The sequence below is a fragment of the Ptychodera flava genome, unplaced genomic scaffold, assembly GCF_041260155.1.
Source record: "Ptychodera flava strain L36383 unplaced genomic scaffold, AS_Pfla_20210202 Scaffold_94__1_contigs__length_393698_pilon, whole genome shotgun sequence".
NCBI classification, from domain to species: domain Eukaryota; kingdom Metazoa; phylum Hemichordata; class Enteropneusta; family Ptychoderidae; genus Ptychodera; species Ptychodera flava.
Window position 1 is genome coordinate 330,208 of NW_027248416.1, and position 14,257 is coordinate 344,464.

General features: G+C 37.3%; 1 protein-coding gene across 1 annotated transcript in view; it reads right to left on the minus strand.

Annotated features, from left to right (window-relative positions):
• Positions 1-13,401, minus strand: part of LOC139129128 (dolichyl-diphosphooligosaccharide--protein glycosyltransferase subunit STT3B-like) — a 35,637-nt gene extending 22,236 nt beyond the window's left edge. The window contains 8 exon segments of the mRNA XM_070694781.1: positions 3,191-3,289; positions 4,001-4,103; positions 7,108-7,173; positions 7,996-8,084; positions 8,604-8,692; positions 10,022-10,131; positions 11,528-11,636; positions 13,211-13,401. Coding sequence (XP_070550882.1) covers positions 3,191-3,289; positions 4,001-4,103; positions 7,108-7,173; positions 7,996-8,084; positions 8,604-8,692; positions 10,022-10,131; positions 11,528-11,636; positions 13,211-13,386 — 841 coding nt within the window. The 5' untranslated portion in view covers positions 13,387-13,401.
• Positions 13,402-14,257: the final 856 nt, after the last annotated feature.

Below are 14,257 nucleotides of genomic sequence, written 5' to 3' on the forward strand. Positions count from 1 at the left end.
GCTTCCGGTTATAGTTTGCATGCAGCATGTACTTGCCGTAGCGCTGCATCGATCTCACCTACGTCAATGTCACTCACTGTTTCTACGTTTTGAAAACGGAATCAACAGAAAAAATAATCTACTGGATGAGCTCCGACGCCTAAACGATGATAAGGGCCAGATTCAGCGACCAGAAAATTCGGAAGATCGAATTTTATACCATGGGACGACGATGGATCTCACGCAAGATATCGGCGCTTCCGGTTACAGTTTGAAGTCCTAAAACTGGAGTATTTGCCGTAGCGCTGCATCGATCTCGCCAACGTCTATGTCACTCACTGTGTCTACGTCTGAAAAGCCTTCAAATTACTCCTTTTCGTCATTGTCAAGGAGAATTCTCATGATTTAGGTATTCGAGCGACCGACATCCGCGATTTTTCAGTGAGGGTTAACGCTACGGCAGGACGTAAACAAAAAATTAAAATTCAAACTTAGCGACGCGTCCGAGAAAACATCGATCGATTTTGTGCAAAAACTTTTAATGGCAACCTGTATATTTATGAGCGGGAAAATGTAGCCTAACATGTGCTTAGTACGTCATCAGAAAATGATGATACGTTCATCACGGAAAACTGTTACGTTTCCCGCATTTTCAAATCGACCCAGAAGTCTGGAATGTTCGGGCGGCGCTTTCGGGCGCTTTGGCCGCACCCCCATAGGGCGTTTGAGGGCGCTCTGGGCTGCAAAGGGTTAATGCGAAGTATTCTGTACGAAGGATTTTGTTTCTGTAAACTACTCTCAAATTGTTGACCTGTAATTAATTCTTTTTTATTGTGGTTCTTCTTCCATCGGCCGGGCTCGCGCTCCGCTCTACAATTATTGCAGCTACAGTATACTGTAGTTGAGACCATGGAGATATTCCGTATTGCAACATGCAGGTGCTTTTCTTCTCATCCACTTGCATGTTTATTGAGTATAATTTAATGTACTTAGGCCTTAATGGCAAAATTAGCGATCGGGGAAGGTGATGAAAAACAACAAGCGACCTAGCGGCTGATATAGCTCCGCTGTGTTTATGTAGAGAATAACTATTTTTGACACATGTTGATGAAGAAGGTGGAAATCTTTGATATCTCGATGCAGTGGCCAGAAAAAAGTGGCTAAAATAAGCTGTAAAAATACACAATTGAAGATTTCATCATACTTTGAATATATCACATCGGATCATCCCTAAGAACATGTCAACCAAAGCTATCTGATGAGTAATTTTTGAGAATAATTTTTTGACCAAAAATGGCCACAATTGCCCCCAAAAATAGAAATTGCAGATTTCAACATAATTTCAAAAGATCAAATTTAGTTATCTATAGAAACCTGTATACCAAATTTCAAAGCTGTGAAACAAGTACTTTTGAGACACGCATTTTTTGACCAAAATAGGAAAAATTGCCCAAAAATTCAAAATTGCAGTTTTCATCATTATTTCAATAAATATCATTTAGTTCATCTATGGAAACCTGTATACCACATTTCAAAGCTATCAGATGGGCAGTTTTGGAAATACACATTTTTTGACCAAAAATTGCCCAAAAAATACAAAATTACAGATTTCATCAGAAATTCAATATATATTCCTTAGCTCATCTGTAGAAACCTGTATACCAAATTTCAAAGCTATCGGATGAGTAGTTTTGGAAAACCACATTTTTTGACCAAAAATGGCAAAAGTTGCCCCCAAAATACAAAATTACAGATTTCATCAGAAATTCAATATATATTACTTAGCTCATCTGTAGAAACCTGTAAACCAAATTTCAAAGCTATCAGACCAGTACTTTTTGAGAAAAACATTTTTTGACCAAAAATGGTAAAAATTGCCCCAAATTACAAAATTCTAGATTTCATCATAATTTCAATAAATATCATTTAGTTAATCTGTAGGAACCTGTATACAAATTTCAAAGCTATCAGATGAGTAGTTTTGGAAATACACATTTTTTGACCAAAAATGGCAAAAATTGCCCCTAAAATATAAAATTACAGATTTCATCAGAAATTCAATACATATTACTTAGTTCGTCTATAGAAACCTGTATACCAAATTTCAAAAGTATCAGACCAGTACTTTTTGAGAAATACATTTTTTGACCAAAAATGGCAAAAATTGCCTTAAAAATGCGTATTTGCATATTTCTGCACAATTTGAACAAATCTGAAATAGATCATCCCTAGGGACCTATGTACCAAATATGTTTGTGTACCGTCTATTTACTGTCTGTTCTGTGCTGTTTTGTGTCTATGTTTACAACTATTGTCTTACAAATTTTGACCTAGTGTTATTGGATTATGGATTGGTATGATTGCGATTATCAAAGCTATCTGACTGGTAGTTTTGAAGAAGAAGATTTTTAAAGATTTTTTTTACCAAAAATGACAAAAATTGCCTTAAAAAACAAATATGCAAATTTCACCACGATTTGAACAAATCTGACTGAAGTCACCCTAAGTAAACTGCATATCAAATTCCAAAGCGATCGACAAGCGATTTCAGAGAAGAAGATTTTTTTACCAAAAACACCAAAAATACCCCAAAAATACAAATATGCAAATTTCACCACGATTTGAACAAACTGAAGTGAGGTCACCTCAAGTGAACTGCATATAAAATTTCAAAGCAATTGGACTTGCGGTTTCAGAGGAGAAGGCAATTGTTGACGGACGACGACGGACGACGGACGACGACGACGGAAAATCAACCTATTTGATAAGCTCCGCGTCGCTGACAGCGGAGCTAAAAACACAAGTACTCTGCTTGCCATTGTGGTGGTTTTGATACTCCCGCCACTGTGAGAGCGCACGACCTCATGTGACCTCGTGCCCTCTCCTCTACCCCTTAAGGCAGCCTCTATGTGTTGATCGATATATACAGAGATTAATTGAGGTGCTCGACGATTTTACGCAATCAATGAAATTTACTGTATTTTTCACTATTATATGGCTTTTTTTGTGATGTTTGTGATTTTGTGATTTAGACTGCTCAAATTAATATTTCGTTTGTGTGTTTTAACAGACGAAGTATTGTGCGAGGGATTACTTTCCACAAATGAGTAAGGCTACAGGCAGTAATTAGGTATTTTTGTCAGATAGCACGTTTTGTCAGATAAGCGCCGTACAGGCGCCTTGATACAGACAGAGAGGGCATTGTACTTACCTGCAGCAGCCATATGTTCACTTGTTCTGACAGGTTGAAACCCAACAAATGGTATTTGCATTGACAAAAGAGTTCCAATTATATAAAACACTGTGTATGCTGCAAAAAAAATAAATTATTCATCAAATCAATTCTCAGAGACCAGGTTTTCTGATGGCTATTGTGTCTTTCATGTGTTAATTTTTACTTCTATATCTTTTCACTTCACTACCACTGCTGTGGCACTTTCCACAGATAAGTGATGAAATCACTTCAAAGCAGTGCAAGTACACATTTTTGCGACTTTTTGAATCCAATGTACAATCTGTCAAAACTCATCAGTCTAGTTATTAGGAACTCACAAAGACCAAAATCTGGACAAAATTCACAAAACACCACTGTTTTCCCAACCTTTCCGGACATGACTGCTTAGAAGTCACATATTCTGACTACATAACTGTTTTGTGCAGGCAAAGTTCCTGTATCCTACCATATTACTGCAAGAGATTGTTCTGTGAAGGCACGCTGCCTGCATTATTACAGTCAACTCAGATATGACCTTTGACCTTTTATCATGTGACAAAGGCAGCCTGAACTCATGGTCAGCTGGACAGCAGCAGTACATGCATTGCTTCTCACATTGCTCAACACATTGCCTTTTGTAAGTCAGCCTTTACTGACTTACACTAAGTTACTGACTTACACTGCAGTTACAGTCACTAAGTTACTGACTTACACTGTTTACATTCACTAAGTTACTAACTTACACTGTTTACAGTCACTAAGTTACTGACTTACACTGCTTACAGTCACTAAAAAATAAATATAAACTTACCAACATAAACTTTTGTGTGTATCTTCCCATCAGCATGAGTATAAAAACATGAAGTGGTATGAGGTTTATAATGAAGACATAACCACCCCATGCTGACACCTAAAAATAAACAAAATAATGAAATATACATAATTCTTTCAAAGGGACCAAAAGCTGAAACTTTTTATACGTTTGCCTTTCTGGTTTTCTTGTTGTTCTAAGTAAATGGTGTTGAAACAAGTCATCGAAAGATGACACAGTCCCCGCTGTTTACATTGTTTGGAATGTTTAGTAGCTGTAAACTACTGATAATTGTGTTAATGTTGAATTCTGAGTATCATGTCAATAACATTCAACATCTAAGAATTCCTAGGGTTTCTGCGAGCCCTCGAGGCAAATATCTCCCTTGCTCTGCCGTACGGGAAATCGGCAACACACGGCCCTTCCATTGAGAGCAACATCAAATTATCTACATGGCCGTCGGAAAATCTACTACGGGCTCCTGTTTTAGCAGCTGAAGCCCTTTTCGCATGCAACCAAGGATACAGGAATTACTACTGCAATACATGTCAATTGTCGAACTGCAGGAAACCTTTCCGCATATTCTTGAATTAGCAAACGACATGACTCCGAGTTCTCAGCGTAAACTTCGCTTGTCTGAAGTCGTTTCTAAACCCGTTGCCGTGAGTGCTCACGGTTTACGTAGTCTGATCCAAGATGATCGATGAAGTTTCAAGTGCCTCGATACCGTAGTCACGGAGTTCATTGTCAATCTCTGGGTATTTACTTGCATTTATGACTTTGTCAAGACACAATAGGATATTAGTACATGTAGTACAGTTGGCAGGAAATCGCTCCTCCGTTCGCTGTATCAAATGTTCGGCGCGATGAAGCGTCGACGCGAGTTTGCACAGGCAAAGCGGATGACGCAGCTCTCATTAGCATATATCAGGTCGTGTGGTTGGCTTCGATTTCTTCTCTGAACTCGCGTTCATGATTCCTTTACATCTAACACTGTCCGTAATTCTGCGATGGTCGACTGTATCATTGGTTGTATTATCGAAAGGTTTGCATCCTGACTATGAAAGACAAAATTACATTGGTCAATGATCGGCATCATCAACATGCATGTCATGGCTATACGAACGAATATTGTTTGCTTCAGCAAGCCGTCTGCAACGTTGTTATTTGCGGCATTCATCACCAAACTCCAAAAACAGCGCGGGCCTTCGCACCGTTACGCTCCACCAAGGGATAGCCATCGGGCAGAGCATGGCTCCTTCAGACTTTGAAAGTCGACGTTCTTTCTCGAGTATTTTATTTCGATCCCGTACTAGCCGTTCTTTCAACTTCCGAGTGGCGAAAATAGTTGAATATTAATGACGGTTTTTCGGTACTGCATTACTTTGCGGACGGCATCATTCGTGGCCAATGCAGTCGACGTCGAACGCCGCCTTCATTTTTTCGTCCCGTCATGACGGACCGTCTGATCCCAAACAGATAGATAACTTTATCAGACAGCCACATTTCAGAGAACGTGTTCACTGCATGTGATTCACCAGCGATTCAAATCGTTTGACCATACCATTATTTTACGGGAGCCCGCATAAACAACCGTAGTGCTTGTCAACGATGACGTTTAAAACTGACGAGATGACATTTTTTGCAAATTACTAAAGCTTTCTGTGGCTCTCGTTCATCACGACAGACAACGCTTGACGCCTAAAACTCCTAAAACTGACCAACCGAAACCGTCACCAGTCCTGCGAAATACCTTTTGGAATCGACTACAACCTTTGCTAGCGTCTCCCCCATAAATAATCGTACAGTCCGGTGATTTACGTCATCAGTGTATTTACATGATCCAAACATTGGCTTCAGATTCGGATTCAGAGAAAAAAAGTCTGAATAAAAGACATCAAGAGTAATTTTGGTGACTAAATTGAATTATTTTGAGATAATAAGGACTGTGCATCAAGAGACCATATGGTACTACATTTATGCCCAGTTACAAAACGATCGCTTCACAGATGCCACAGAAATCGTTGATGACAGGTGCACGGACGGAAGGACGCCGGGACGGACATGACCTAACCCATAAAGTCCCCGCTTGCGGGGACTTAATAAACTTAGCTGGTGGATTCATTAGTTGGTGGGTTCTTAAGTTAGTGAGTTCAGTTATCTAGTGGGTTCTCTCGGCTGGTGGGTTACTAGTTAGTGAGTTCACTTAGCTGGTGGGGTCACTCAGCTAGTGGGTTCATTAGCTGGTGGGTTCACTCATTGGCTGGTCAGGCCAAAGTAATTAAATTCTTTGTTTTGCGTCCACTCAAAATGGGAAAAGGTACGCGTCTAAGCGGCTGAAAAACACACACAAGAAAATTAACACAATGTAATTTGATTGCAGCAAATAAAAAATTGTAACAAAATTTTTAGTTCAGAAAAGCTAAGCGGTTATGTCCTAAAATTTCCTATTCAAATACACTGTGTGTGTTTTTCATGAAAACCTTAAAAACCTAAGCGGGTAAGGACGCAAAACAAAGAATTTAATTACTTTGGCCTCAGTTCACGTAGCTGGGGGTTCACTCAGCTAGTGGGTTCACTCAGCTGGTGGGTTCACCTCCCCGGTGGGTTCACTGGCTGAGGGGGTTCACTCAGCTGGTTGGTTCACTAGCTGGGGGTTCACTCAGCTGGTTGGTTCACTAGCTAGTGGGTTCACCTCCCCAGTGGGTTCACTGGCTGAGGGGTTTCACTCAGCTGGTTGGTTCATTAGCTGTGGTGTTCACTCAGCTGGTTGGTTCATTAGCTAGTGGGTTCACTGGCTGAGGGGGTTCACTCAGCTGGTTGGTTCATTAGCTAGTGGGTTCACTAGCTAGTGGGTTCATTAGCTGTGGTTTTCACTCAGCTGGTTGGTTCATTAGCTAGTGGGTTCATTAGCTGATGAACACAGCCTCATAGACTAACATCAACACTTGCTTAAATCATGTACAGAGTTCCATTTTAATTTTGCAATTTTGTGAAATCAACTCAGTGAATTATTTTCCTTGGATCAGTTCATGGAAGATAAGTGGTTCTACTTTACCTGAAAAATAAATTATTCTATTTCATAAAGCTCACATTTACATACCATATAAAAATACGCCAAAGATGTACAAATTGCCCAAAATACAGATCCTGTCTTCACAGATTTCACCTGAAATTTAAAACGAAGCAATATGTTTACAAAAAGATATATTTTAACTATGTTTACAACATTTGCATGTAAAACAGGTATTGCAGTTTGTGTTTACTGCTTCATATCAAGTGAATGGACTCCAATCTGTATAGAATAGAACACTTGTTGATCGTCTGGGTGGCATAAACCAGCATTGGCTTTCAAAGTATGGACTTTGACAAATAAGGACTTCTGGCATAAAACTGAATTACTATTTACTACAGTGGTGGCAAATCCATTCAGATTTAATATATGTTCATGCCATCTTTGATACATGGACTAAGATTGGCAATTCTATACCTAAAGTGTAAACCACTTTAAAAAAGCTGACCAGGCCTACAGTACTCTCTCATAAATTGCTGTGAGAAAACATTGGTGTGATACCACTAATGTAATATTGCCGTATCTGTCTGTGTTTCTCACTTGACTGAATACTTCAACATTTGTGTATCTTCATTTTGCATTTTGATATTTCAACTTACCCTTGGTTAACTTTGTTCAAGGATAAAGTTGTACTTGAGAATGCTACTCTCTGAAGACATCAATTTAACAAACTATTTCATGAAATGCAGTCTGATATGAATGAGTTGCTGTTCTGAAGACTTTTCAAAATCTTCAAGTTTTGAAAACTTTAACATCAGTTTATCTCACTAGCAATGCATTTACACAATCTTCACTCCCATGATGCATCATTCTGACCTTTAAACTTTATCTGATGGGAAGACATCACTTTGTCTTCACATCGCAATGTCTAGGACATCATGAAGTATTAAATTATTCATTTCAGAAGAACAAACTTACCCATAAGAAATATGTAAACTGTAAGGCAAAGATTGCAATTCCTTCATTGTCAAAGGAGCCAGCCACAGATCTTGAGATGTACCCAGGCACTAAGAACAACAGAAATATCATGAGTTAAAAATGTTAACTCCAAACTGAAACTTATTTCCCCCTCATCCTGTCAGGGTGTGTACATGGTACCTACATTTTTCCACAGGAAAGAAAATGTTTTGAGATAGAATTACAAATCATAAACATATCATGTTTGTAGATCACATTGTAACTGGCCTGCCAAGAAAGTTTTGTGTCATTTCTTGCATTTGCCACCAAAAATTTCAGGCAATGCTTGTAAAATTATGGAAAATACTATGTTTAAGCAGCCTAAAGTATGAAAATATTTGCATTTGGTGAGTGAAATCTGTTACAGTTAACTTTCCTACACTGAACTGGGAATATATGACAGAGTATGTGAATGCTCTGTGTAATCTTCTGTCATTGAATTAAACAGTTGTGATCATCAAGTATCAAAATATTATTTAAAAAGATCAATTCTCAGATATCAGCATTTTAAAGTGAAATTTTATTAGACTTTTGAAAAGAAAAATGACTTGGAATGTAATTGATCTTACCAATGGCAATAAATGCTGCAGCTAAAAGTCCAGCACTGGCGTTCCATAGTTCTTTAGTTAACAAGTACGTAGCTAGAGCTGTTAAACCACTGATGTAGAAAACAAAATACAGAGTTTTATTGGACATTCTGTACTGTTCTACTCATTCAGTTTGACCGAGCAAGATAATTCACATCAACTTTTCACACAATCTGTTTAAACAGAATGATAACATTACATTATTACAATTCTTAAATTTCTATTTCTTTGGATCAGATCTGTCTTTACATGAAGAAAAATAATTAACTTGTAATCAAAGACAATTTGTGTTGTGACGTTTCATACTGTGCCTTAGAGGGTACACATACCACTGGGTAAATCTTTCTAAACAATTCCATCTGTCGACGTATAATATATTATGTCAATCTGTCAACATGCCTTTTGCCATATTTGAAATCTGTTGGCTATCAGCGCTTTGCTTTTTAGTCATTTCAGATTTCTGAACTAAATGACAGCAAAATTTCAAATTTTCTTCAAAAAAATACATAAACTATCAGTTTTGAGGTTTTAAGGCAAGTCCATGTTTTGTCAACAGATTGACAATACAGATTCAATTTTATAGACAAAGATTTCCTCCAAAAGCTCACTTCATGAAAACTGTTCCTTAAATTTTAAGATGACTAATTCTCTGAATGCATGGATTACTGGCTGACAACACTCAGCAATACGCCAGATATCAACAGGGGCAGACGTTAAATGCAAAACAGACCATATATTTAGTAATATGCCATTGGTATATGATTGTTGATGACCAAAGTTGTCTGTTAAACTATTACTAACAAAAACAGTGTTTAAATTTATCAAACTTTCATAATACAGTCACAAGACAAGCAGTGATATTTCACATCTATTATTTCATGGCTGTCTCGGCAATTTTCTTAAGTTTCATAATTTCTAACACTGGTAATGACATATGGCTATTTTTATCAAACTTGTAACCTTGGCAACCATTACAAGACTACTCATACCAATATATAAGTGGGGCAATTGATATTCAAAAGAATTCATTGATTTTGTTTCCATAAAAAGGAATGTAATAATCTGAACCTGAACACTTTCACATCGCTCAAAGAAAGCCTTCTGATAGATGAGTTTTATGCTGAAAGTTACTGTTTTCAACTCAACTCAATCTCTTGTCTGTGTTATCACATGACTGGTAAAGCAACCCATCATGCAGCTAATTACTTACATCAACAATTATTGTTCTTGGTGCTACAGGGCCGTGCCACAATGAGGCAAACTCAAGCAAGAACTTCTAGATCACATAAAATGACTGAGCTTTGATTTTATTATATACTAGATGATCTACTAATTATAATGATCCAATACATCACTGGCATTTTAGATGAATAGTGTGACTGAAAATACATCAATCTTACCTGAATAATGGTGCTAAAAATACACACATATCTCTTATATGCACTGGTATGTTCAGCGTGTTTAAAACCCAGTGTATACTTCCAGCAGTCACCATTAACCCTGGATACACCTTGCAAAAAGAAATGGAATTTGAAAATTTTGCTTCATTGCAAATGTTTTTTTTAAGTTCCTTGTTAGTTATACGTAAATTTGTCAACATTTCATGAAAGGCCAATCTGTTCTGTTCATTTACAGCAAATTATTCGTGAAACAACTGACACAATGCCTTACATCTGTTTTACACATCTCAGAGTTTAGATTGATTGATTGATCTCCGAGTTTTTCTTTTGCAGCTTAATAATACTAGGGTGAAAAAAGAAGTTTTGCGATTTATCAATCAATCAACAAGTTCCAAATTAAAAACTTTGTTACAAAACACAGGTATGTTATTCTGGCCACTTATTGGGTCAATAATTAATGAATCAAGATCTGAGTTTGGTTTTATGAAGGTATTCAATGTTTTAATTGATGCTACGTATTCTTGGGTTTTTTCCCAACATTTGTCAGCATATGGTGGATATGGAACTTAGCACAGCAGTAAAATGTTACAATGGTATAACCATACTGTGTGTTCCATATGCAGTGACCACATCATATATTCTGCATTCCACTGAATACTGCTATGCATCATGGGAAATGACACAGTTGTAAAATCAGATTTTGAGATACGCATTACATGACTAAATATTTTCTTGCAACCATGACAACCACTGAACTATGTGATGTCAAGAAGTATGCTTCAGAAACATAGTTGCAGGAATATGCACGCTGTATGAGAATATCATGGCATATTGATTTTGTGTTCAATTTTTGAAGTAGTTTTCACGGCTCATCTGCCACCATTTGTTAATTCCAGCATTAATTGTGACACAAACTTGAAACAAAACACAGCAGTTCATAATAAAATACAACAGGAGGCAAATTAAGATATCATTATCATAAATTGTTAAACAATAATCTTGTGAGCTCTACTGATCATGCTGAGACTTTTTTCAAAAAACAATGTGAACATTTACCCCATTTGTATTTTGTAATCTGTTATAATGCTGTACTACAGACACACGCTGGTATTCATTTAACATCATAATAACAAAACAATGTATTATACTTTATAGACAGATACACACTTGGGGTAGGGGTTGGGTGGTGCCGCCCAAGTTGGAAACAATTGTTCATGTATATTCCAAAAAATATGGCACATTGCTAGGGATTTGCTTGACAAATTGGGGGAATTTTCACCTTTATTCTGTTGCATGTGAAGGTTCCCCTAAAGCATGGGATATTTGTTTTGTTATCAACCAATGTTTAGGGGGTTTTTTTGATGAAAAATGACCCATATTTTGGGATTTTTTTTCGCAAAAAAGTGACCCATTCGGGCGGCACATACCCGTACACCTTTCCTACATGAGTAAACCATCCCATCCCCGCACACACTATGTTGTACTACAGCAGTGTCTGTTACTTACTGTACCACCAACAATTCTTCCAAGTGGATACCATGCTCTCTCATCAAACCAATTCAAAAAGTTATAAAAGCCATGAGACACAAGGTGATGTGTGGATCGATAGTTGAACCTACAAATTAATCCAAACAATGAACAAAGTTATAACTATCACATTGGAGATAGAGTTGCATTTTATGTACGGTACAGACAGACTGTTAATATCCAATTTTTCATGTAAACAATTACGTACAAAAAGTGCCATGATTGGTCTAGATTGAGTTTCAGTGCTTAGTGGGCAATCAGCAAGCGTACAGAAATCACTACCAATGACACGGCCATAGCAGACAAGATTTCAACATTTCTTTACGTTGAGAAATCAAGACATTTCTTTACAACATAAAACAGTGGGTGCATAATATTGATGAGTTATCAATCTATCACTACTCAGGTGATCTTACCAACTCACTCATGTAAACCTTCAGAAAATTGTTATCTAAAACTGAGAACAACCTTTCGTATACCTGATAGAAGTGGCATTGAGATGATAACATTTGGAGTTGTTGCGGGATGTTATGTCATGATGTACAAAGACCAGTCATTCTATTGGTCGATTCTATAATGATATACTACAGACAGAGGAGTAGAAAACTAGTCTATTGGCAGATCCTATAATGATATACCATAGACAGAGGAGTAAAAAACAAGTCTGTGGAGATATTATTCTGTTCTAGTCCAATAAATCTACATGGACAAATAAATTGTTCAGTGATATTTGAAATTGAAAAGACTACAAAAGCTGCAGCATGTGATCAACGTGCAGCATTTGGTTGACAATGCAACTGTCAGCAATTCTAGTATTTATGATGGGCAAGTAAATGTCAGGTGGTTTGGACAAAGTCTCAAATTTTACTGATGTGATCACAATCATTATTAATGTAACACCCAGTGCGCTTACAGCGAAGCAATTTAAAATATTGCCTTGAATTATTAGAGGGTATTTGTAATCTCAGTAACTTTGCCATTTTTACATCAAAACTATTTTAGCCACAAACATCAAACAACAAAATAGTACACATCATGTCACATATAGCTAAAGATACCTACAACCACGCACGGTCCCTCCACAAAATTTTGTGGAGGGACTGTGAACCACGCTATAACATAGTATAACACAAGTCATGCATGGACTACCTGTGTACCTGTGACCCTTATGCTTTATTATGGACGCCCATGGATGCACGGTGCTTGCAATTTACTTGGAAAGCATACAAGTATATCAAATAAAGAGACGAAACAAAACGGAGGAACACATATTTCCTGCCTGAAGGACTCCATATACAGTCAGACGTGAAGGCTTGTAAGTATGATACTAGTAAGATTAAAATTACAATAAAATTAAAATAATTTTCTCGGGGCATTCGATCAAATTTACTAACTCCAAACTGGACCCTTGGAAAAGCGAAGATTTTGTTTGTCAGAATTTAAGATGACATTTAAATGCACCATATCTTCATATTTACGAAAATGAGTATCGGTATCAGTACGCCCCCTCTACGCTATTATCACCAGCCTACAACTAATAATGGGTTCAATCACACACATCGTGTACAGCAACACCGGCGCCCATGCCTGCATTCAGTATACACGTACAAAAGGCCCGGCGCGGTACACACAACACGGCCTGACATGACAATGATAACTCACCATGGGTCGAATTCATGGATGATACTCTCGAATCGTATGACTGCAAACAATCTCGAAGAAAATCCAACTAAGCATGCTAGCGCAAGAACGAAGAATGTGAGAAGGCCAAGCCAACCCCCAGGATTTCCAAGCGAACCACGGATGTCATGCTTTCCTTTACTGTCAGTATCCGCCATCTTGAGTGAACAGCGCCATCAGCGGAGCAAGTGTGTAGTTGACCAATCAGAGCAGCCCACGTGAAAGCCGTAGATTATACATGCCAGAAGGAAAATATGAAACTAAAAAAATATGAAACTGTAATATTATATTTTCTACTCATTTTATTGCAGAATGAAAATTTGTCTGTCACTCGTCACTGAGGCAATATAAATAATGCAAGCGTACGAGTAAAAACAATACATCCTAATATTTTCAGGAATAAATTGAAATTTCAAACATGAATAGTAGTACGAAAAAATCCTTTCCAAAGGATGATTTTTGCTGATACAGGAATTACCTGTCTACTTGAATTAATCTTTTCTTGTAAAGTCACTGCTGCTGATACAGAATACAGGAGCAGTTCTTAAATTAAATTAAGCCAAACAAAATCTGAAAAAAAAAGCAATTTTGATGACCGGTGTGGGGAGGAAAGCAGGGGATATTCTCTCCTGATGCTGAACTTTTGCAAATGTTGAAATTGTGTCATTCGGTGAAATCACGGGAATTGAGTAATCTTGTTGTTGTTGTTGTTGTTGTTGATGGTGATGATAATGATGGATGATGACGATAATAAAAAATATTAAAAAACAATGTGTCATTCCTTGCTGTTGATTGTCGATGTTGTAGATAATTGTAAAAGAAAACTGTAATCGTGGCAAAACAACGACGTAGGTCACCCAACGTTTTTTGCCACGATTACAGTTTTCTTTTACAATTATCTACAACATCGACAAACAACAGCAAGGAATGACACATTGTTTTTTAATATTTTTTATTATCGTAATCATCATCATCATCATCACCATCAACAACAACAATAACAACAACAACAACAACAACAACAACAAC